Source organism: Carassius carassius, chromosome 49 (genome assembly GCF_963082965.1).
Source record: "Carassius carassius chromosome 49, fCarCar2.1, whole genome shotgun sequence".
NCBI lineage: Eukaryota > Metazoa > Chordata > Actinopteri > Cypriniformes > Cyprinidae > Carassius > Carassius carassius.
In genome coordinates, this window is record NC_081803.1 from 6,936,910 (window position 1) to 6,959,042 (window position 22,133).

The following is a 22,133-nucleotide window of genomic DNA, read 5'->3' on the forward strand; positions in this document are numbered from 1 at the left end:
AGCTCTGCGAATCCATGCCACATATTTGCAAAAGAAAGTACTGAGCAAAAAAGTAAACAAGTAAACAAAATTTCCAAATAAAAAAATGAACAAAAAAGGTATAATTCATTCCAAACTAATGATGTTAATATCAAAATTAGTTTGATAAATGTAATATAATTATATTTTTAATGTAATATGATGTGGTATATTTGTATAAGGATATCATACACTGTGAAAGTAATGTTCTGGGATTAATTAGCTGCTTTAAAAATTTTAAACGGCAGAGGGTATCAGAGCCTTCACAAAGCAAGCATCAATTATCTTCTAAGACCAGTTTTCCAGGTGAACAGTATTTCATATAATTAGTAATTATCTCTTATTGGATTGGTGAACACCTTTAAAATACACTTACCTCTAACTGCGTATATGCTTGAATTTTTTTATTTTGTGTGGTGGTTTGAAAACGTGAACATTGGGTAATTGGAGTATTTTTTATTTGTCATGGATCAAAGGTGGACAGGGTGAGTTTGTTAATTCAGTCTGTGTTTGTGAATGACTGCACGCATTTGCAATACTTATCTTCTATTTTTATTTTTGCAGGTTGCCCTTGCCAGTAATCTTCTTGTTGTTTTGGAGGAATGCTGATGGATTTAAATATGGCTACCCCCCTCCCCCCAGCAATTTCAAGGAATGTGCATTTAGTGGGACTTGTGGGACACATTCCAATTCCAATCATGGGTGGGGTCAGCCTTCTGATGCTTTCTCACCTCCTGCAGTCCAGTCTTCCATGTCAGAGGTCCATGTGACTGGGAGTTTGCCTATTGAAGAAGTGGGCTCCAGTTTGTTCCCTAAAAAAACCCTGAAAAGCAAGTCAAAGTTGAATCCACTTCAGTTTGTGAAAGGTGGTTCCAGCATCCATCATCGGTCAACGTCCCATGCCCAAACTGCGTCAAGCAGCTCTGTCTCCACTACCTTGCCTCTGTCCCTGAATCAACAGCCTTCAAGCTATTTGGTATCCTCTGGATCAACCATTCCAGGTGTTGCTGATGGATTAAGTTTGGAGAGATATCCAGAGATGTCCAGTCAGTTTCAGCCCTTGGTGGTATCTAGCCAGTCTACTAATAGTCAAAGCTCCCCTAGTTTACATATGGTTAAACCTCAGAGCAGTTCAAAGTCAACAGATGATGCTACACCTCTGTACACTCGGGGCAGTGTTTCTTACAGAAGCTTATCTAGCCAGTCTCATGGCTCTGCCAATTCTCATGGCAACTCTGGGGCTAAGTTGTCTGCAAATTTGGTCCCCAAACGAGTAGGGAGTGGCTATTACAGTGGTATGTTGCAGTCTCTCAGTACCTCTAGTCCGTATACTCCAGGATCCCTTATGGCTAAAAAGCTTGATTCTTTACCCCTGGGGGTTTCTAGCCAGTCTACAAATGTTCAGAGTTCACCCAGTTTGTCTTCATCAAGCACCCAGAGCAGGTCTGCAACTTCCAGATACGTTATCCCTGTGCAAGGAGGTAGTAGCTCTGTTAGTTTATCTCCCAAGTCTCCAGGCACTCTGGGTCAGTATTCTCCCATGTCCCCTACAAAATATGCAAGTGCTCCAATGTCTGCAGCTCAAGCTACCACAAACAGCAGGTCTTCCTATAGAGCAGTTTCACAGGCTGGTTCTCTGTCTCAAATGGGAGCTTCTGGTCAGTTTACATCTCTGGTAGGGAAGTATTACAGGGGGTTTCTTCCACAGTCTCAAGCCACCTCTAGTCCATATGCTCTTGGCCACTCCAAGCCCTTTGCCTCACCCCACAGCACTGGTGGACTAGCTGGAAGTGTCTTGAGTTCCCGTAAGCAATATAACTCTGGGGCTCAGTTTGGGGCATCTACTGGTCTTGCCTCGCAGGGAATGAGCAGCTCTAACACTGGTCCTGTCCCGTCTCAAGGTACCACAAGTCCGTTTGCCCCTGGGGCTTCCCCATATGCAAGTGCTTCACTCTCCTTACCCAAAGCTGGTCCATCTTCTACTGTTCCGGCTTCTGGGAAGCAGCTTCCCTCTTACACTGGTAGCTCTGGCACCCAGGCAGGATCCTCAACTCCATTTATCCTGCATGGAAGCACTGCTTCTGGTGCATCACATCATCCTCAAAATACAGCAAGTCCGTCTGCCTTCAAGTCTCCATCCTCCTATACAAGTGTATCACTGTCCTCATCCCAAGCTGGTCCATCTTCTACTGGTCAGGGTTCTCGGAAGCAACATTCCTCGACATATATGGGCCGCTCTGGCACCCAGGCAGGATCATCCAGCTTCACTCTGCAGGGAAGCACTGCTTCTGATGGATTACCTCAGCCTCAAGGTCCTGCTAGCCTGTTTTCCCCTGGGTCTCCAACCTCATATCCAGGTTCATCACTGTCCTCAACCCAAACTGGTTCATCTACTGTTCCAGGTTCTCTGAAGCAGCTTATCTTTTCCTTCATGGGCAGCCCAGATACCCAAACGGGGTCCTCAACCCCTTTTATCCTGCAGGGAAGCACTGCTTCTGGTGGACAACATCATCCTGCAGATGCTGCAAGTTTGTCTGCTCCTGGGTCTCCGTCCTATGCAAGTTTATCACTGTCCTTATCCCAAGCTGGTCCATCTACTACTCTGGGTTCTCAGAAGCAGTTTACCTCTGCCTACCAGGGAGGCTCTGGGGCTCAGATTGGGGCCTCAGCAGATTTTGCCTCGCAAGAAATGACCAGCTCTTACAGTGGTTCGCTGCAGTCTCCAGGTACAACTAACCAGTTTGCCCCTGAATCTCCATCCTCCTATACAGATTTATCATTCTCTTCACCCCAAGCTGGTCCAGTTACATTTCTGGGTTTTCTTAAGCAACATGCCTCTCCCTATATTGGCACCTCTGGCACTGAGGCAGGACCATCCAGCTTCACTCTTCAGGGAAGCACTGCTTCTGGTGGATTACATCAGTCTCAAGATACTGCTAGCCAGTTTTTCCCTGGGTATCCGTCCTCGTATCCAGGTTTATCACTGTCCTCGCCCCAAGCTGGTCTATCTACTATTCTGGGTTCTCTTAAGCAGCTTTCCTTTACCTTAATGGGCAACCCTAGCACCCAAGCAGGGTTCTCTAGTCCCTTTAGCCTGCAAGGAAGTATCTCTTATGATGGATCACCAGAGCCTCCAGGTACTGCGAGTCAATTTGCCCCTGTTTCTCACTCATGTCCATGTGCATTATCCCCATCTCAAGGTGTTTCCAGTCAATCTACTATTCAGGGCTCTCAGAAAAAGCTTGCCTCTAATTTCGCAGGCAGCTCTGGTACCCAGGCAGGGTCCTCTACTGCTATCCTGCAGAGAAGCACTGCTTCTGGTGGATCATCTCAGCCTTAAGATACCACAAGTGATGGGGGATTTTATTATTATTATTATTATTATTTTTTTTTTGCTCCTGGGTCTCAGTCCTATGCCAGTGTATCCCGGTCCTTACCCCAAGCTGTTGCTGGTCCTGGTACTGCACAGAGTTCACCGAAGTAGTTTCTCTTCCTCCAAAGGCTGCGCTGGTAAACTGCTATGATGCAAGTGTCGCAGACTTCAGAACTGAAACCCCAATAAAAGTTGCAATCTAAGCTGTGTGGGTTGGGTTTTTATTTATTTTTTCGATCTAAATCTATTGCTTGTGAGTGACGCTGTATCTCAGTGGGTGGTCTCTACCCACCAGGATTTACTGGTGATTGGTAGAGTGCGACTTGATGAATCACTGAAACCGTTGAAGCAAATGTACAGAATTGTATCAAGGCTTTAAAACCATCAGACACCAGTCTCCATTGAGACACCGATTAACAACTTGTGTTGCTCTGCAACATTGACTTACGAATGATATCCTTCTGTAAAACGAAGTCTGTCAAAAATTAGCCCTGGGTAATTTTTTTTTTTTTCAAATGTTGCTTCAACATTAGTTTCTCAAAAACCAAATTGATATTTTGTGGTTATTTAAGCAAACCTTTAAAAGACCTGATGTTAGTGTTTTCATTAGTCTTCTCAACTAAATGCCACCCTCTTATTTAGGCTACCTTGAGATGCCTTTTTTAATTCAGTGCTTTTCATGGAGAAAGATCCTGTTGACAAGAACAAAGAGATGTGTGGAATTTTTTAAATTCTATAGTAATACTAATCTGCAGAAGTATTTGACATCACATGTAAGGGTGCCACAATTTCCACAATGAATAAATGAATGGCAATGGTGCAACGCACAGTTGTTTATACAAGCCCGGACAACACTCCCTTTGTTTTCAGCCTATGTCGTCTCACTATGATATGAATACACAAATTTCATCCCCAGCTGCTCTGAGTGTCACTTCATTAGCATTTCAACATTTAATCTGACAAAACTACTGTACCATCATAATACATGCAGACACACCAGCTCTAATGGCCTCATGGCTGTCAAAATAAAGTTCCCTGTCAAGGGAACTTCGAACTGCGTCCTCTGAGGGGACACTATGGGGAACACCTCGTCGTGACCCGTGTCTGAAGCATACTTTGAAAAACGCCAACGTGTTGGCCGGCGACAGCCTCTGACGTCACTACCAGCGCGACTATAAATACGCGCCTGTAGGACCCGTCACTTTATCTTCTTCATCTTCATTGACTGTTTTGTTTGAAGCGTGCATCTGAGAAACGACCGAAACGGTAAGAGCGATCTATTATTGTTATCATCATGGCTTCCACTAGCAAGGCGTTTAGACAGTGTGTGCATCCATGTCAGCGTTATCTGACACCCGATGACACACACACTCTTTGCGTCTCTTGTCTGTGCGAAGAGCATGCGCGCGATGTCCTTGAGGGGGCGATCTGCGTGCACTGCGAGAGCGCTTTTCTGTGAGAAAGCTCTGCTCTCGTTTGTCTCTCTTTTCGAGGAAAGAGGGACAGCCATCTGGATCCCGCGGCTCAGAACCCGCCGTTGCCGAGGCACGGAGGAGAATGAGCTCGTGGGGATCACAGATGGATCTCTTTCTCTATTAAATAAAATATTAAATAAAAAAGACTACATTTAAATATTCGTATGACAAAACTTATTTAATGAATTATCAGCCCATATTCCCTATTTCAACCATATTCACAATGCTCACGTTTTTCTTTGGTTTCCCCATTTTCGCGCAGCACATTGTCATGTTTCCGCGTGATGTGTCTTTCTAGATTAAAATACAAATCCTTACTTAATGAAATCGTATCACCACATTTCCTGTTCATGTTCAACATTTTTATCATCTAGTTTTTTGACAGGAATTGTGTACCTGTATGACCTGTCAGTTTGCTTTTGGAAATATTTCACGAACTCCCTCCCTCCTTCACAACAAAGTTTCTTAAAGTGTATGCTGACAGTTTTGTTAATTGTTAAAGGCACAGGTGAATTCTGGTTGGATCTGTGTTTGCCCTAGACCCATGGTGTGAGTGGTATTGGAGCGTGCTCTGCTCACATGCTCTTCTGCTCACTCAAGGTGGCCTCCACTCACTCTAGGCCTCTGGTCTCCGCTCACTCAAAGCTGCGTTGTGTGACGCTGTTTCGTTGAGAAAGCAAGACTATTTTGTTTGGCCTTGCAAAAGAGGACACGACTAGAAATCATGTTTATATGACGTTTATAATGGGTTTTATGTTTATGTCTCGTCGGTCCAGCCAGACAGGGGATCACAATATGTTAAGGGGTGTAACATTTCCATCACACACTTGAGGTATTCGGCCAATCACAACACACTGGATAGCTGGCCAATCACAGCGTCTTGCTTTTCAGACTGATGAGCCTTGTAAAAATTTACGTGTTTCAGAAGGCATAGTGGAGAAACAAAAATGTACAGTATGTGGAAAATAATGAATTTTTTTTTTAACCACATAAACACATTTCATTACACCAAATATGCAAAATAATGTTCATATGACCCCTTTAATGTAAAAAGTCATTTAACCCTTATGCGTTGTTGGGGACGTTTTCGTCCACTAGGGGGTAAAGTTGAGTCTTATTTTGGCCACAACGTTCTCTGTGTATGAGCTAATGGAATAATTTTTGGTGACAAATCTTATTTTAACACATATTTTGGGAAAATGCTTAGAATTTTTTTAAAAACGTAACAATACACTGTGGGCAAATTCACTACCCTTTCATTATGTTCGTGAATGAAAACATCCACTAAATTAAACTGCTGTAAAAATGGATCAGATAAAATATTAAATTGTTTTGCATAAATCTATTTTAAAAAATTTACCAAATGTTAAAAAAAAAAATCCAAGATTTTATCTCTTTAATTACCAAGTTCATAAATGATGTCACTGATTTGGGAAAAAAACACACAAAATTATTTGATTGCAAAGCCATGAAACCATATAATCATGTATTCTTGATTGTTTGTGGTTTTCCCTTTCGGGAAGAGGGTAAACAATTTTTATTTTTTCAGTTGATCACTAGGTGGGACCATTAACCCTTTAGATAAGCCTGTGCAAAAAAAGCCTTAGTTTCTGGCTTGTATATGGAGTTATATGGAGTATAACAGCAAATTATATTGTTTGTGTGTGTGTGAGATTCTTGATTGTTGGTGGTTTTCCCTGTTGGGAAGAGGTAACATTTATTATTTTTTACAGTTGATCACTAGGTGGGACCATTTACCCTTTAGATAGAGATGTGCAAAAAAATAACCTTAGTTTCTGGGTTGTATATGGAGTTATATGGAGTATAAAAGCAAATTATATTGTTTGTGTGTGTGAGATTCTTGATTGTTGGTGGTTTTCCCTGTTGGGAAGAGGTAACATTTGTTATTTGTTTACAGTTGATCACTAGGTGGGACCATTGACCCTTTAGATAGACCTGTGCAAAAAGTTTCTGACTTCTATATGGAGTTATATGGAGTATAACAGCAAATTATAGTGTGTGTGTGTGTGTGAGAGAGAGAGAGAGAGAGAGTGTGAGAGAGAGATCTTTGTGCACTTACCTTGATGTATCTGAAAAAATCAGAATATGCACCTCAGCTCTCAGAACTACATGGAGTAAACAATAAAAAAAGAAATGTGTTTATGCACCTGCTGCCTTTTGATGGTGAAAAGTATGGATGGCCTATGTGTGAAATGCTTGTCTTTTCTTGATGGTAAAGCCAGTTTAAAACCTTAAAATCCTGTAAAAAAATCTACTTTGCATCAATTATATGAACATAATGTATTATGAACCAAAATGTAATACCAACTTCAAATAAGCTGCAGCTCGCTGGAGGGGTCAAGCTGCATAATCATTTCTAAAACTTTGGTACAAGTCAAGCCCTTCCTCGTGTTGCTTGCTGGTCTTCTCACCATCAAATGACCAGAAGGATGCAGTGTTGGGCAAGCTACTTGGAAAATGTAGTGAGCTAAGCTACCAGTTACTCTACAGTAAATGAAGCTTCACTACACTGAAGCTACCCCCTGGGAAATGTAGCAAGCTTAGCTACATCAACAGTAGCTTGCTACATCTAAGCTTTCTACTTTTAAAATTAAATTTTTATGTTGAACACGTTTTATTACAAGTCAATGCTATCTCAGTGCTCAAAACTGTCAGTCAAACAGATAGGCAGGTGTAATTGTTTAGTTCAATTGTGTATTGTGTTCCTTATCAATTTGGCAACAAAAACAATCAAAATACATGTAATTCACGTAATAATGTACACACAAGTATGTGTACGCACCTGTTTGCATGGGCATGCTTAATATAGGCCTTTGCAGAACAAAATGCAATGTGAATGTCTTTGGAAACCCAGCTAAATTGATTTATTTTCTGATTTACTGTTTTCTACATTAAATAATCCTAAAGAACATTATGTGAAAATATAATCTTGATTACATTTAAATTATAATTAAGTAATATAATCATATCAGTGATTTAAATCAAACTTTAATGGGGTTTTTAAATTCACAAATTCTTAATTTAGCACGATGTGCTATTTTCCCCTTTGTTTACAATATATATATATGAAATGTGATTTTCTTAACAAGGGAAAACGCTTTTTTTCTACCAACAGATAGAAAAAAAGATAGCTAGAAAGTGCTTAGTTTGTGATTGAAGACTGAATTGCGATCGTTGTATAGGCTATTTGGGAATCAGTGTCATGTACTACTTGTCGAGGTACGGCCACGGTCGACTCGCTCCTCGGGATCAACTGTTGTCCGACCTCACCCACTGCCATCATTTCATCAAGTAATTTTTTGCCCGACTGGCCAAGGAGTGGTACCGTCCGGGGCAGAAGGTGGCGGTAATGCATCATGAAGCTGGTTGGTTGCTATCCACCGTAAACAAGAACAAGATGAAGTGGCGGCGTCGCGTCACTTACCGATCCAGGATCAGTGATCTTAGCAGTTGTATTTCCCGATTTGAGTTTGAGCTTCAGAAATGCTTGCGAAAATGTAGCTTGTGTGGAAGCTACTGCGCTACTTGGTAAAAAAAAAGAGCTTCGCTACAGAAAAGCTATTTGATTCAGAAAGCAGCGAAGCTACGACCACGCTACTGAGGAATGTAGTTAAACTAGTAGCTTCGCTGCTTGTAGCGACGCTACTGCCCAGAACTGGCAGGATGGCATGCAAGTGTTTAAATCCACGTACTTTGCTTTTGTTTAGTCTATACTTATCACCACCATTAAAAGGCAGCAGGTGCATAAATACACTTTTGTTTACTCCATGTAGTTCTGAGAGCTGAGGTGTACATTTTGATTTTCTCAAAGATATCAAGGTAATTGCGCAAAGGTCTTTCTCACATACACTCTCTCTCTCTCTCTCTCTCACACACACACACACACATACACACACAATATAATATGCTGTTATACTCCATATAGCTTCATATACAAGTCAGAAACTAAGCTTTTTTTCCACAGGCCTATCTAAAGGGATAATGGTCCCACCTAGTGATCAACTGTAAAAATAAAACAAATTCCCTCTTCCCAACAGGGAAAACCACAAACAATCAAGAATGCATGATTATTTGGTGACATGGCTTTGCAATCAAAAAATTGTCATTATAATGGAAGTCAATGGGGCAAAAACAGCCACCAACAACAAATGAGGGAGAAAAAAATAATCTAATGCTGCACAAAAACTAAAAATGCATCAAAGCCAATGTAGTTACTAATCTTTGACATGCCCAAGACTGTGATAAAAGGTAAAAAAAAAAAAAAATCCAGCCACAATTACTTTTATATTGCAAATATGTCATTTTGTTTGTCCCCCCCCCCCCCCCAAATCAGTGACATCATTTATGAACTTGGCAATTAAAGAGTTAAAATCTAGGATTTAAAAATAAAACATTTCATAGTTTTGATCAGGACTGAGGTTGATTAATAGATTTATGCAAAAAAAAAAAAATTGAAAAAAAAATATTTATCTGATACATTTTTACAGCAGTTTAATGGAGTGGATGTTTTAATCCCGAACATAACGAAAGGGTAGAGAATTTGAACAATGCACAAGGGTTAATACAGTCTGATAACTCATGAGGATCTCTGCATAAATCAAAAAACATATCCCAGTTTATAGTGCAAAAAGAATCCTGTAACATGTCCACTTTATCCTTGCTCAAAACAAGGATTTTCTTTTCTAACGGTTTCTCATTTCTAACATGTTATCTGTATTTTGGAAGTAAATGGATCACCTTATGAACCAATCTGCCAGTGTGTGCTCTACATAATGCCCTATCCTCAATGTTACCATAACACAGATCCGATGTGCATGAGAAAATGGTTGAGCTATCAATATATTGCTACAGATTTGGAAGACTCTCTCTTAACGAAAAAGTATTAAAATCTCGCAGTATGAACACTGGTTGTTTGTTGACTTTGTCAGGTTGCTATTAAAGCACTTTGGAGTGTGCTTTGCTGCCTTGCCATTATTAGGTGATACAAAATGTTTACGTATACAGCTTAATGCATATCTGTGTGGATGGGGCAACAGACAATAACAAAAGGTAATGGACTGTTTTTAATCTCCACATAATTTAGCTCTGCGAATCCATGCCACATATTTGCAAAAGAAAGTACTGAGCAAAAAAAGTAAACAAGTAAACATAATATCCAAATAAAAAAATGAACAAAAAAGGTATAATTCATTGCAAACTAATGATGTTAATATCAAAATTAGTTTGATAGAAGTAATATACTTATATTTTTTATGTAATATGATGTGGTATATTTGTATAAGGATATCATACACTGTGAAAGTAATGTTCTGGGATTAATTAAGTGCTTTAAAAATTTTAAACGGCAGAGGGTATCAGAGCCTTCACAAAGCAAGCATCAATTATCTTCTAAGACCAGTTTTCCAGGTGAACAGTATTTCATATAATTAGTAATTATCTCTTATTGGATTGGTGAACACCTTTAAAATACACTTACCTCTAACTGCATATATGCTTGAATGTTTTTATTTTGTGTGGTGGTTTGAAAACGTGAATATTGGGTAATTGGAGTATTTTTTTATTTGTCATGGATCAAAGGTGGACAGGGTGAGTTTGTTAATTCAGTCTGTGTTTGTGAATGACTGCACACATTTGCAATACTTATCTTCTATTTTTATTTTTGCAGGTTGCCCTTGCCAGTAATCTTCTTGTTGTTTTGGAGGAATGCTGATGGATTTAAATATGGCTACCCCCCTCCCCCCAGCAATTTCAAGGAATGTGCATTTAGTGGGACATGTGGGACACATTCCAATTCCAATCATGGGTGGGGTCAGCCTTCTGATGCTTTCTCACCTCCTGCAGTCCAGTCTTCCATGTCAGAGGTCCATGTGACTGGGAGTTTGCCTATTGAAGAAGTGGGCTCCAGTTTGTTCCCTAAAAAAACCCTGAAAAGCAAGTCAAAGTTGAATCCACTTCAGTTTGTGAAAGGTGGTTCCAGCATCCATCATCGGTCAACGTCCCATGCCCAAACTGCGTCAAGCAGCTCTGTCTCCACTACCTTGCCTCTGCCCCTGAATCAACAGCCTTCAAGCTATTTGGTATCCTCTGGATCAACCATTCCAGGTGTTGCTGATGGATTAAGTTTGGAGAGATATCCAGAGATGTCCAGTCAGTTTCAGCCCTTGGTGGTATCTAGCCAGTCTACTAATAGTCAAAGCTCCCCTAGTTTACATATGGTTAAACCTCAGAGCAGTTCAAAGTCAACAGATGATGCTACACCGCTGTACACTCTGGGCACTGTTTCTTACTGAAGCTTATCTAGCCAGTCTCATGGCTCTGCCAATTCTCATGGCAACTCTGGGGCTAAGTTGTCTGCAAATTCGGTCCCCAAACGAGTAGGGAGTGGCTATTACAGTGGTATGTTGCAGTCTCTCAGTACCTCTAGTCCGTATACTCCAGGATCCTTTATGGCTAAAAAGCTTGATTCTTTACCCCTGGGGGTTTCTAGCCAGTCTACAAATGTTCAGAGTTCACCCAGTTTGTCTTCATCAAGCACCCAGAGCAGGTCTGCAACTTCCAGATACATTATCCCTGTGCAAGGAGGTAGTAGCTCTGTTAGTTTATCTCACAAGTCTCCTGGCACTCTGGGTCAGTATTCTCCCATGTCCCCTACAAAATATGCAAGTGCTCCAATGTCTGCAGCTCAAGCTACCACAAACAGCAGGTCTTCCTATAGAGCAGTTTCACAGGCTGGTTCTCTGTCTCAAATGGGAGCTTCTGGTCAGTTTACATCTCTGGGAGGGAAGTATTACAGGGGGTTTCTTCCACAGTCTCAAGCCACCTCTAGTCCATATGCTCTTGGCCACTCCAAGCCCTTTGCCTCACCCCACAGCACTGGTGGACTAGCTGGAAGTGTCTTGAGTTCCCGTAAGCAATATAACTCTGGGGCTCAGTTTGGGGCATCTACTGGTCTTGCCTCGCAGGGAATGAGCAGCTCTAACGCTGGTTCTGTCCCGTCTCAAGGTACCACAAGTCAGTTTGCTCCTGGGGCTTCCCCATATGCAAGTGCTTCACTCTCCTTACCCAAAGTTGGTACATCTTCTACTGTTCCGGCTTCCGGGAAGCAGCTTACCTCTACTTACACTGGTAGCTCTGGCACCCAGGCAGGATCCTCAACTCCATTTATCCTGCATGGAAGCACTGCTTCTGGTGCATCACATCATCCTCAAAATACAGCAAGTCCGTCTGCCTTCAAGTCTCCATCCTCCTATACAAGTGTATCACTGTCCTCATCCCAAGCTGGTCCATCTTCTACTGGTCAGGGTTCTCGGAAGCAACATTCCTCGACCTATATGGGCAGCTCTGGCACCCAGGCAGGATCATCCAGCTTCACTCTGCAGGGAAGCACTGCTTCTGATGGATTACCTCAGCCTCAAGGTCCTGCTAGCCTGTTTTCCCCTGGGTCTCCAACCTCATATCCAGGTTCATCACTGTCCTCAACCCAAACTGGTTCATCTACTGTTCCGGGTTCTCTGAAGCAGCTTACCTTTTCCTTCATGGGCAGCCCAGATACCCAAACGGGGTCTTCAACCCCTTTTATCCTGCAGGGAAGCACTGCTTCTGGTGGATCACATCAGCCTCAAGCTGCTGCAAGTCAGTCTGCCTCTGGGTCTCCGTCCTATGCAAGTTTATCACTGTCCTTACCCCAAGCTGGTCTATCTACTACTCTGGGTTCTCAGAAGCAGTTTACATCTGCCTACCAGGGAGGCTCTGGGGCTCAGATTGGGGCCTCAGCAGATTTTGCCTCGCAAGAAATGACCAGCTCTTACAGTGGTTCGCTGCAGTCTCCAGGTACAACTAACCAGTTTGCTCCTGGATCTCCATCCTCATATCCAGATTTATCATTCTCTTCACCCCAAGCTGGTCCAGTTACATTTCCGGGTTTTCTTAAGCAACATGCCTCTACCTATATGGGCACCTCTGGCACTGAGGCAGGACCATCCAGCTTCACTCTTCAGGGAAGCACTGCTTCTGGTGGATTACATCAGCCTCAAGATACTGCTAGCCAGTTTTTCCCTGGGTATCCATCCTCGTATCCAGGTTTATCACTGTCCTCACCCCAAGCTGGTCTATCTACTATTCTGGGTTCTCTGAAGCAGCTTTCCTTTACCTTCATGGGCAATCCTAGCACCCAGGCAGGGTTCTCTAGTCCCTTTAGCCTGCAAGGAGGTATAACTTATGATGGATCACCAGAGCCTCCAGGTACTGCTAGTCAATTTGCCCCTGTTTCTCACTCATGTCCATGTGCATTATCCCCATCTCAAGGTGTTTCCAGTCAATCTACTATTCAGGGCTCTCAGAAAAAGCTTGCCTCTAATTTCGCAGGCAGCTCTGGTACCCAGGCAGGGTCCTCTACTGCTATCCTGCAGAGAAGCACTGCTTCTGGTGGATCATCTCAGCCTTAAGATACCACAAGTGATGGGGGATTTTTATTATTTTTTTTTTTTTTTTTGCTCCTGGGTCTCAGTCCTATGCAAGTGTATCCCGGTCCTTACCCCAAGCTGTTGCTGGTCCTGGTACTGCACAGAGTTCACCGAAGTAGTTTCTCTTCCTCCAAAGGCTGCGCTGGTAAACCGCTATGATGCAAGTGTCGCAGACTTCAGAACTGAAACCCCAATAAAAGTTGCAATCTAAGCTGTGTGGGTTGGGTTTTTATTTATTTTTTCGATCTAAATCTATTGCTTGTGAGTGACGCTGTATCTCAGTGGGTGGTCTCTACCCACCAGGATTTACTGGTGATTGGTAGAGTGCGACTTGATGATTCGCTGAAACCGTTGAAGCAAATGTACAGAATTGTATCAAGGCTTTAAAACCATCAGACACCAGTCTCCATTGAGACACCGATTAACCACTTGTTAATCGGTGGTTACTGGCTCTGCAACATTGACTCACGAATGATAGCCTTTTGTCAGACAAAGTCTGTCAAGAATTAGCCCTGGGTAATTTTTTTTTTTTTTTTTTTTTTTTTTTTTTTACATTATAATCCTCTATTTTACATTTATAATCCTCTACGTCCGCTACGTTCTCAACTCAGGCAATTTGATAATACCTAGAATATCAAAATCAACTGCAGGCTGCAAATCCTTTTCCTATTTGGCGCCCAAACTCTGGAATAACCTACCTAACATTGTTCGGGAGGCAGACACACTCTTGCAGTTTAAATCTAGATTAAAGACCCATCTCTTTAACCTGGCATACACATAACATACTAATATGCTTTTATTATCCATATCCGTTAAAGGATTTTTAGGCTGCATTAATTAGGTAAACCGGAACCGGAAACCCTTCCCATAACACCCTATGTACTTGCTACATCATTAGAAGAATGGCATCTACGCTAATATTTGTCTGTTTCTCTCTTGTTCCGAGGTCACCGTGGCCACCAGATCCAGTCTGTATCCAGATCAGAGGGTCACTGCAGTCACCCGGATCCAGTACGTATCCAGACCAGATGCTGGATCAGCACCTAGAAAGGACCTCTACATCCCTGAAAGACAGTGGAGACCAGGACAACTAGAGCCCCAGATACAGATCCCCTGTAAAGAACTTGTCTCAGAGAAGCACCAGGACAAGACCACAGGAAACAGATGATTCTTCTGCACAATCTGACTTTGCTGCAGCCTGGAATTGAACTACTGGTTTCGTCTGGTCAGAGGAGAACTGGCCCCCCAACTGAGCCTGGTTTCTCCCAAGGTTTTTTTTCTCCATTCTGTCACCGATGGAGTTTCGGTTCCTTGCCGCTGTCGCCTCTGGCTTGCTTAGTTGGGGACACTTCATCTACAGCGATATCGTTGACTTGATTGCAAATAAATGCACAGACACTATTTAACCGAACAGATATGACATAACTGAATCCAATGATGAACTGCCTTTAACTATCATTTTTGCATTATTGACACTGTTTTCCTAATGAATGTTGTTCAGTTGCTTTGACGCAATGTATTTTGTTTAAAGCGCTATATAAATAAAGGTGACTTTGACTTTGACTTCAAATGTTGCTTCAACATTAGTTTCTCAAAAACCAAATTGATATTTTGTGGTTATTTAAGCAAACCTTTAAAAGACCTGATGTTAGTATTTTCATTAGTCTTCTCAACTAAATGCCACCCTCTTATTTAGGCTACCTTGTGAGATGCCTTTTCATTCAGTGCTTCTCATGGAAAAGATCCTGTTGACAAGAACAAAGAGATGTGTGGAATTTTTAAAATTCTATAGTAATACTAATCTGCAGAAGTATTTGACATCACATGTAAGGGTGCCAAAATTTCCACAATGAATGACCGATGGTGCAACACACAGTTGTTTATACAAGCCCGGACAACACTCCCTTTGTTTTCAGCCTCTGTCGTCTCACTATATGAATACACAAATTTCATCCCCAGCTGCTCTGAGTGTCACTTCATTAGCATTTCAACATTTAAGGTTTGCGTGACCTCCTGTGAGATCTCTGCAAAAAGTCTCATGATTAATTCCAAAACATGATGCATGATGGGATACACTAAGCGTTGTAAAGCGCTCCGGAGCAGTATTGGAGAGGTTTAGTGTGTGTTAAGGACGCTGCGCTTTGGCATTATTAAGACCGGGGACAGTCTTGTGCACGCACTGTCACATACACACACTCTCAAGTGACTAAGACCTCAAGTGGGTATTTGGAAAGGGAAAAAGTCTTTAAAATGATCCCTAAATACATTCGCACATCAAAGTCTTAAAAATTCAGTAATTCAATTTAACACTTGTATGATATTGTACAAGCCCCTGGACAATCTCATCTGACACTGTCACAATATTGAAAAATCACACAGTCAGAAAGTTTATATTGTTCATTGGCTTTTCATTAAATTACTTCAAATAAGCCCCATCAGTTCATGTTCCCACTATACGTGATCTCCATGACTAGAAATTGCTATTAATGACTTGCTTTTATAAAATGGATGCATTTAACAATTAATTATACAGCATCTTTGCAGAGGATGCTTTCATGGTCTAAAAAAAAAACACAGTAATGTTGCATGTAAAGAAATAATATTTCCTTTCTGTCTTCCAGGATTGTTTGCAGATAACACTGTAGTTCTCCGTCATGCACAAGGACTCACCTCTTTAACTCTTTATCCCCCCCCCCCACACACAGAAATGGTTTGTGGATCAGTGACTTAAGACTTTGCAGTGGTTTGATTTTTGCAGAAGATGTAACTTTGTTTTAATTCTAAGCTTATAATGAATACATTGTGACCTTCCAGCAACCCATATACTGTACTGTATACAGAACCAGTGATGATAACAATAGTTAAAAATAGTATTTATCATATTGATAAAGCATTGTGTTCTCTTTTTCAAGCTTCATACAGTAAACTTTACTTCTGGTGCTTTTATCATAAAAAAAGCATCAGTTCTCATCAGGAGTTTTAGTAAAGGACATATTCATGCACAGCCATCCCCTAGTTCCAGTCATGAAGTGAATGATGTTATTGTTAAAGTTATATTTCAGCATTTTTATGTAGCAGGTGTTTGTTTTCCTGAACACTTTATCTTTCTTCCATTGTTCGGACAATCAGTGTTTATTTGATGCTGTGCTGATAGAGTTTTATAGATGATATTTCCAGAGGTGGAAAGTAACGAATTACATTTACTCGCGTTACTGTAATTGAGTAGCTTTTTTGTGTACTTCTACTTTTTTAAGTATTTTTTTTAATCTGTAATTTTACTTTTACTTAAGTATATTTTGTTTGAAGTATTGTACTTCGCTACATTTTAAAACACATTAATTACTGAGTAAAAAAAAAAGTCAGTAAATAATGGGCAGGAGGGCAAACTGGCGCTAAAATCACAAGAAAGATGCAGACGGACAAAACAGGCGTTAGTGGTGCAGACACCGCTGAAAACGAAACCCCGTCATATTCTGAAGTTGAACTCAAGGAAATGAAGTGAACCCCTGGCCATATGTATGCTCTATTATGCTGTGTATGCTGTGCTTGCCTAGGGAGACCAAACTAGCAGTTTATAAAATCTCGACAAGACATCAACCCCACGTAAGCATATAGAGGTGAGCTAAATAATTGTGTCATTGCATTGGTGGTTAAAATGATGCTTTGACATTTTAGCAAGAGGTTTTGCACAAATTAGCCAAAAAGACTGGTGCGGAGTGTGCGATATATATTGTCTGCGATAATATCATAATTGTTGTTTTAATGATGTACGCGCGCATTTAGAGTGTTCTTTCACTGTGTGATTCAGTCTGTTGAAATGCATTTAGAATGAAATCAATCAAAATCATTTAGAATCAAAATCACACAAAGAATGCTGTCTTTTCCTTTAAAAATCATAATCACACACACACACACACACATATATATATATATATATATATATATATAGATCAGTGGGGATTTCTTTAAGACTGCAAGGGAAGCTCAGCTTCCCCTCTAATGTAAAAAAAAAAAAACCAACGGTCAAATATGTACTATTGTGTATTATGTATTGTGTTAATCAGCTACATGTCGGCTGACTCGATTTTCTTCTCATACATTCCCGTAGCGTCACAGTGCATTTCCCTGTTGAAGCCGAGCGTCCATTGACTTCAATGGGGCTGCTTTGAACAGTTTTTTTCAGTGCTCCGAAGCTAGACGGTCATTGGATAAATGCTGCGATTATGTCCCGCCCACGGACGCTCAGCGTCTCTGGAGGTGAATGAAGACTGGGCTTCCGCGTGATGATTGGAGGATCTGTCGATCTCCTTTTGACTGACAGCGGTCTGCACCATAAGAAGTCGGCGAAGCTGTTTCACGCTCAGTCCCATGATCGCGGATTTCTCAAGTGTATTCGAAAGACAAACTGCGGCAATATTTCTTGATATTTGTAAAATGCAGAACCACCACAAAATTAAATTGGTAACTAAGACAGATTGAAAATGTGCGCGCGCACACACACACACACACACACACACTATAGCCATCTAGTGGTTAAAGTGATTTATTACAATTTTTAAACTGAATTTCCCCAAAAATGGGCAAAAATCTTACATTAAACCTTATAAAATTATCCATGGTATCCCCATGTATGAAAGTTAGAAATCTGGGTCTTTTATGAAGTGAATTTTACCTGAAATGCTTTTTTCTTTTTTTGTAAAAAAAAAAAGCCTATTTAAATAAATATTTATTTATTTATAGAAATGTAAAAGATTTAAATCCTCCAAAAACTGTACAAAGTTTAGTAAAAAATTAAATGAACAGAGTAAAATTATATTTGTAAAAAATTTAAATATTTTACTATTACAAAATGAAATGTTATTGTCTGGGGTCAAAAAGACCCCGAGTGTCATTACAAATGAAGACCATCAGAGGGTTATAATGTAGGCCGAAAATGAGCTTGCCCTCTTTGAAAGACCAGCAGCCGCCACTGATATATATATATATATATATATATATATATATATATATATATTTATTTTTTTATTTTTTTTACAACAGGACAGTAAACTAAGAGACTTGCGTTTTAGACACCATATTGCCATTGTTTTTGCTCTATTTCTACAACAAAAATTTATTCCAAACACAGCCACCAAAGCAAAATTTTGCATCTCTGAGCAACATGACAGTGTTTCGTTTCTGAATGAATCAACTGTTTAAATGATTTGGTTCAATCGCAATGACTCACTTATTAACAGTGACTAGCTGACACATACTGGCCATTTTAATTTCACATTTAAAGTATCTTTTGATTTTTTTTTTTTTTATAATTAAGTTTTTATAATTTCAAATGAGTATTCAACATTTTATGTCTGGCATATCAAAACATTATTCATGCATTTGTAACTGCAGGTTAAATGCATTCTTGTCCTGCACTAAACAGTGTAATACATCTAAATGTCACGTCCGATGAAGCTTCTGCATTTCCTCTGTATTGAAAAGATGAGTTTGTTGATACTGATTTGCCTGGTAACAGCCCAAATGTTTTATTATTCTAAATAACTGATTCCTTTAATTAAAAACAACTAGTTTGAGATTAATAGGCCTATCCCAGGGGTGTCAGACTCAGTTCCTGGAGGGCCGTAGCCCTGCAGAGTTTAGTTCTGACCCTGCTCCAGCACACATATCATGTAGTTTTCAAATAAACCTAAATGATTAGATTAGCTGGATCAGGTGTGTTTAATTAGGGTTAAATCTAAACTGTGCAGGACTGTGGCCCTCCAGGAACTGAGTTTGACACCCTTGGCCTGTCCCATTTTTGACTCCCTCCCACTGGTTAAAATGTAACTAAGTAATTTTTACTCTGAGTAAATTTTAAATGAGCTACTTTTTACTTTTACTTGAGTGGATTTTTTAGACTGGTACTTTTACTTGTACTTAAGTAAAATTTCATTAATGTAATGGTACTTTTACTTGAGTAGAATATTTTTGTACTCTTTCCACCTCTGGATATTTCACACTTGACATGCATGACTTCATGATGTTATTTTGTGAGTTTGAAACATTTACATTGTGTTGTATCACTTTTTGGTCAATAGAATTTTTAAAGAGAATTTATCTTTTTCCGGTGTTCTCTGAAAGACATATACCGTATTTATACTGTTTTGTTTTTTAATAAAAGTATTTGCATACTGAAAATTGTTAACGTTTACAACATAACATCTCGGTTACGTATGTAACCTTGGTTCCCTGAATAGGGAACGAGATGCTGCGGTGACGTCACCACGTATGGGAACACCTTCGGTGTGACGAATGTCTGAAGCCCTATACCATCCCGCCAATCTTATTGGCCAAATAGCGCGTGGCACCGCCCAGCATGCGTAAGCATATATATACCTGGTGCCGCGCGCCATTTACCTCAGATTTCATGACGAAGAAGAAAGCTATCAAGGTACGGCACGGCCAGAACCGCAGCATCTCGTTCCCTATTCAGGGAACCAAGGTTACATACGTAACCGAGATGTTCCCTTTCATAGGTCACTTCGATGCTGCGGTGACGTCACCACGTATGGGAACGCTATACCATCACGTCTGACGTACCTGAGAGCTTGGATCCAAGGAAGCATCTGGTCAAGCGGAGAGAACCCGGGAGCCAGGAGCCATCCTCACATCCAGACTGTAAGACCTGATTAAAGTGCTCGGTGAGGACCAGCCTGCTTCAGCACAGATATCATCCATAGAAGATCCACTGAGAAAGGCTTGAGAAGAAGCCACTGCTCTCGTGGAATGACCTTTTACTCCTAAGGGCGAAGCGAGCCCACGCGCCTCATAGGCCAAGGAAATAGCCTGCACCAGCCAATGGGACATGCGCTGTTTCGTAACTGCATGGCCTTATTCTTATGTCCAAAACAGACAAACAGCTGGTCAGACTCACGCCATGGGGCAGTACGATCCACATAAGTCTTTAACGCTCTCACAGGGCAAAGACTTAGATCCCCAGACTCCGCCGCAGCAGGAGAAAAAGCCTCCAGGACCACCTGCTGAAAGCGAAAGGGATAGATGCGACCTAGGGACATAATTAAGCCTTGGTCGCAACAACACTTCCACAGAGTCTGTGCTATAAAAGTCAGGATTTATCCGGAACAATTCCAAGGGCTCAAACAGATGCCCTGATAAACCATGCAACACAATGGAAAAACCCATGAAGGGACCCGCACGGGGCGGAAAGGCCTCAGCCGTCGCGCACCCTGTATGAACGAGGCACCATTTATATATTCGTGGTAAGCTGAATGGCTGCCACGTAAACCTTAGGGTAGCTGGTGTCACTCCATCCGAAAAACGTTCCTGAAGGAACTCCAGTACTGACGCCACTGGGCAGTAAACTGGATCCATATTATGAGTTTCACACCAGGCCGTAAACAGTCTCCACTTGAAAGCATATAAGCGTCTCGTAGAAGCTGCTCTAGAATTCAGTATAGTCTCGGTAGTTTCAGCAGAAAGACCGGGACATATGAACTCACTCCGCTCAGAGGCCACGCCCACAGATTCCATAGATCTGGCCTCGGGTGCCAAATCAGTCCCTGTGCTTGTGATAATAAATCCTGTCTGAGGGGAATCTCCCATGGAGAGCCCGCTAACAGATTGATCAGATCCACAAACCACGGCTGTGTGTGTGCCACCGCGGAGCCACCAGCAGCAGCTGTTCCACCCTGTCCACCCGTATTCTGCATAATACCGCCGAAATCAGACAGATTGGGGGAAAAACGCATACAAACTGGTCCTGGGCCAGTTGTGGGCTAATGCATCCAAGCCCAGGGGTGCTGGAGGGCATAGGGAGAACCAAAGCGGGTAATGCGTAGTCGTGTTTGACGCAAACAATTCCACTTCGCTTCCCCGAAAATCTGCCATAGGAGACTCACCGTTTGGGGGTGCAATCCCCACTCCGCTTGCTCCAGAGTCTGCCTGGATAGCAAATTCGCTCCAAAGTCCAACGTCCGGGGACATGAACAGCTCGGATCGATAGAATTTAGTTCTGAAAACAATGAACATGTTTCGCCAGCCTGCACAGGGGGCGAGAGAATAATCCTCTCTGATGATTCAGGTTTGACACAACCGCTGTGTTGTCTGATCTTAGCAGCACATGACGGCCGATCAGCAGATTCGAGAAATACTGGAGAGCCAGAAAAACAGCCAGTAATTTCAACCTGTTTATGTGCCAACTCCCTTGACAAACAGCTCCCCAGTCGGTCAAAGACGCATCCGTCGTGACAGTCTCTCGGGAAGCGCAAATCCCCAGCCGGACTCCGGTCAGGAGAATTCAGTCAGGAGAATTCGGTTGACATACATATTTTTAGCGACATCACACATCGCCGTGTCACCGAAATCGTCCGATGCGGAGACAACGGGGTGAAACATTCCATACGTAAGCCCAGGCTGTTAAATGATTCAGCACAAGATCCCCATGAGAGTGTGCTTGAGTCTGCGATTGCGCTAAACACCAGCTAATCGCCTAAAATAGTTCAAACACGAACGCCCTGGGGCCGCAACGGGGCCAGAGATCCATCCATGCACTTTGAGAAATACTGATACGCTTTGCTCTCTAAAGCGAATCTGAGGAACTTCCTGAGTGCAATATTCAGATGGTGTAAATCCAGAATGGGTCGTAATCCGTCAGTGGTTTTTTTTTTTTTTTTTTTAACCACAAAATGACGGCTGTAAAAAACCCCGCCTCCATCTGAGAGGGGTGTACTTCCTCTATAGCCCCTTTGCTCAGCAGGGTTGACATCTCCTGTCGCAGCACCGCTA

General features: G+C 41.6%; 3 protein-coding genes across 3 annotated transcripts; all 3 read left to right on the forward strand.

Moving 5' to 3' along the window:
- The first annotated feature begins 406 nt into the window (after nt 1-406).
- Nucleotides 407-3,366, forward strand: LOC132132407 (mucin-12-like). The gene is made up of 2 exons (XM_059544772.1): nt 407-503; nt 583-3,366. Exons 1-2 carry the CDS (start codon nt 484-486, stop codon nt 3,356-3,358), a joined length of 2,796 nt encoding a protein of 931 aa, XP_059400755.1. The 5' UTR covers nt 407-483; the 3' UTR covers nt 3,359-3,366.
- Nucleotides 3,367-10,346: 6,980 nt separating this feature from the next.
- Nucleotides 10,347-11,178, forward strand: LOC132132721 (uncharacterized). The gene is made up of 2 exons (XM_059545217.1): nt 10,347-10,473; nt 10,553-11,178. The coding sequence occupies exons 1-2, from the start codon at nt 10,454-10,456 to the stop codon at nt 11,175-11,177; spliced, it is 645 nt and encodes a 214-aa protein (XP_059401200.1). The 5' UTR covers nt 10,347-10,453; the 3' UTR covers nt 11,178.
- A 107-nt stretch (nt 11,179-11,285) lies between these two features.
- LOC132132720 (mucin-19-like) lies at nt 11,286-13,339 on the forward strand. Its single transcript, XM_059545216.1, has one exon. It carries the CDS (start codon nt 11,286-11,288, stop codon nt 13,329-13,331), a length of 2,046 nt encoding a protein of 681 aa, XP_059401199.1. The 3' UTR covers nt 13,332-13,339.
- The last annotated feature ends 8,794 nt before the right edge of the window (nt 13,340-22,133 follow it).

What these genes read in the sequence shown, in the direction of transcription:
- LOC132132407 (XM_059544772.1), top strand. Translation starts at nt 484, where the DNA reads ATGGATCAAAGGTGGACAGG. An exon ending in ATGGATCAAAGGTGGACAGG is followed by an intron (nt 504 to 582) that starts GTGAGTTTGTTA and finishes TTATTTTTGCAG; the next exon opens with GTTGCCCTTGCCAGTAATCT.
- LOC132132721 (XM_059545217.1), top strand. Translation starts at nt 10,454, where the DNA reads ATGGATCAAAGGTGGACAGG. An exon ending in ATGGATCAAAGGTGGACAGG is followed by an intron (nt 10,474 to 10,552) that starts GTGAGTTTGTTA and finishes TTATTTTTGCAG; the next exon opens with GTTGCCCTTGCCAGTAATCT.
- LOC132132720 (XM_059545216.1), top strand. Translation starts at nt 11,286, where the DNA reads ATGTTGCAGTCTCTCAGTACCTCTAGTCCGTATACTCCAGGATCCTTT.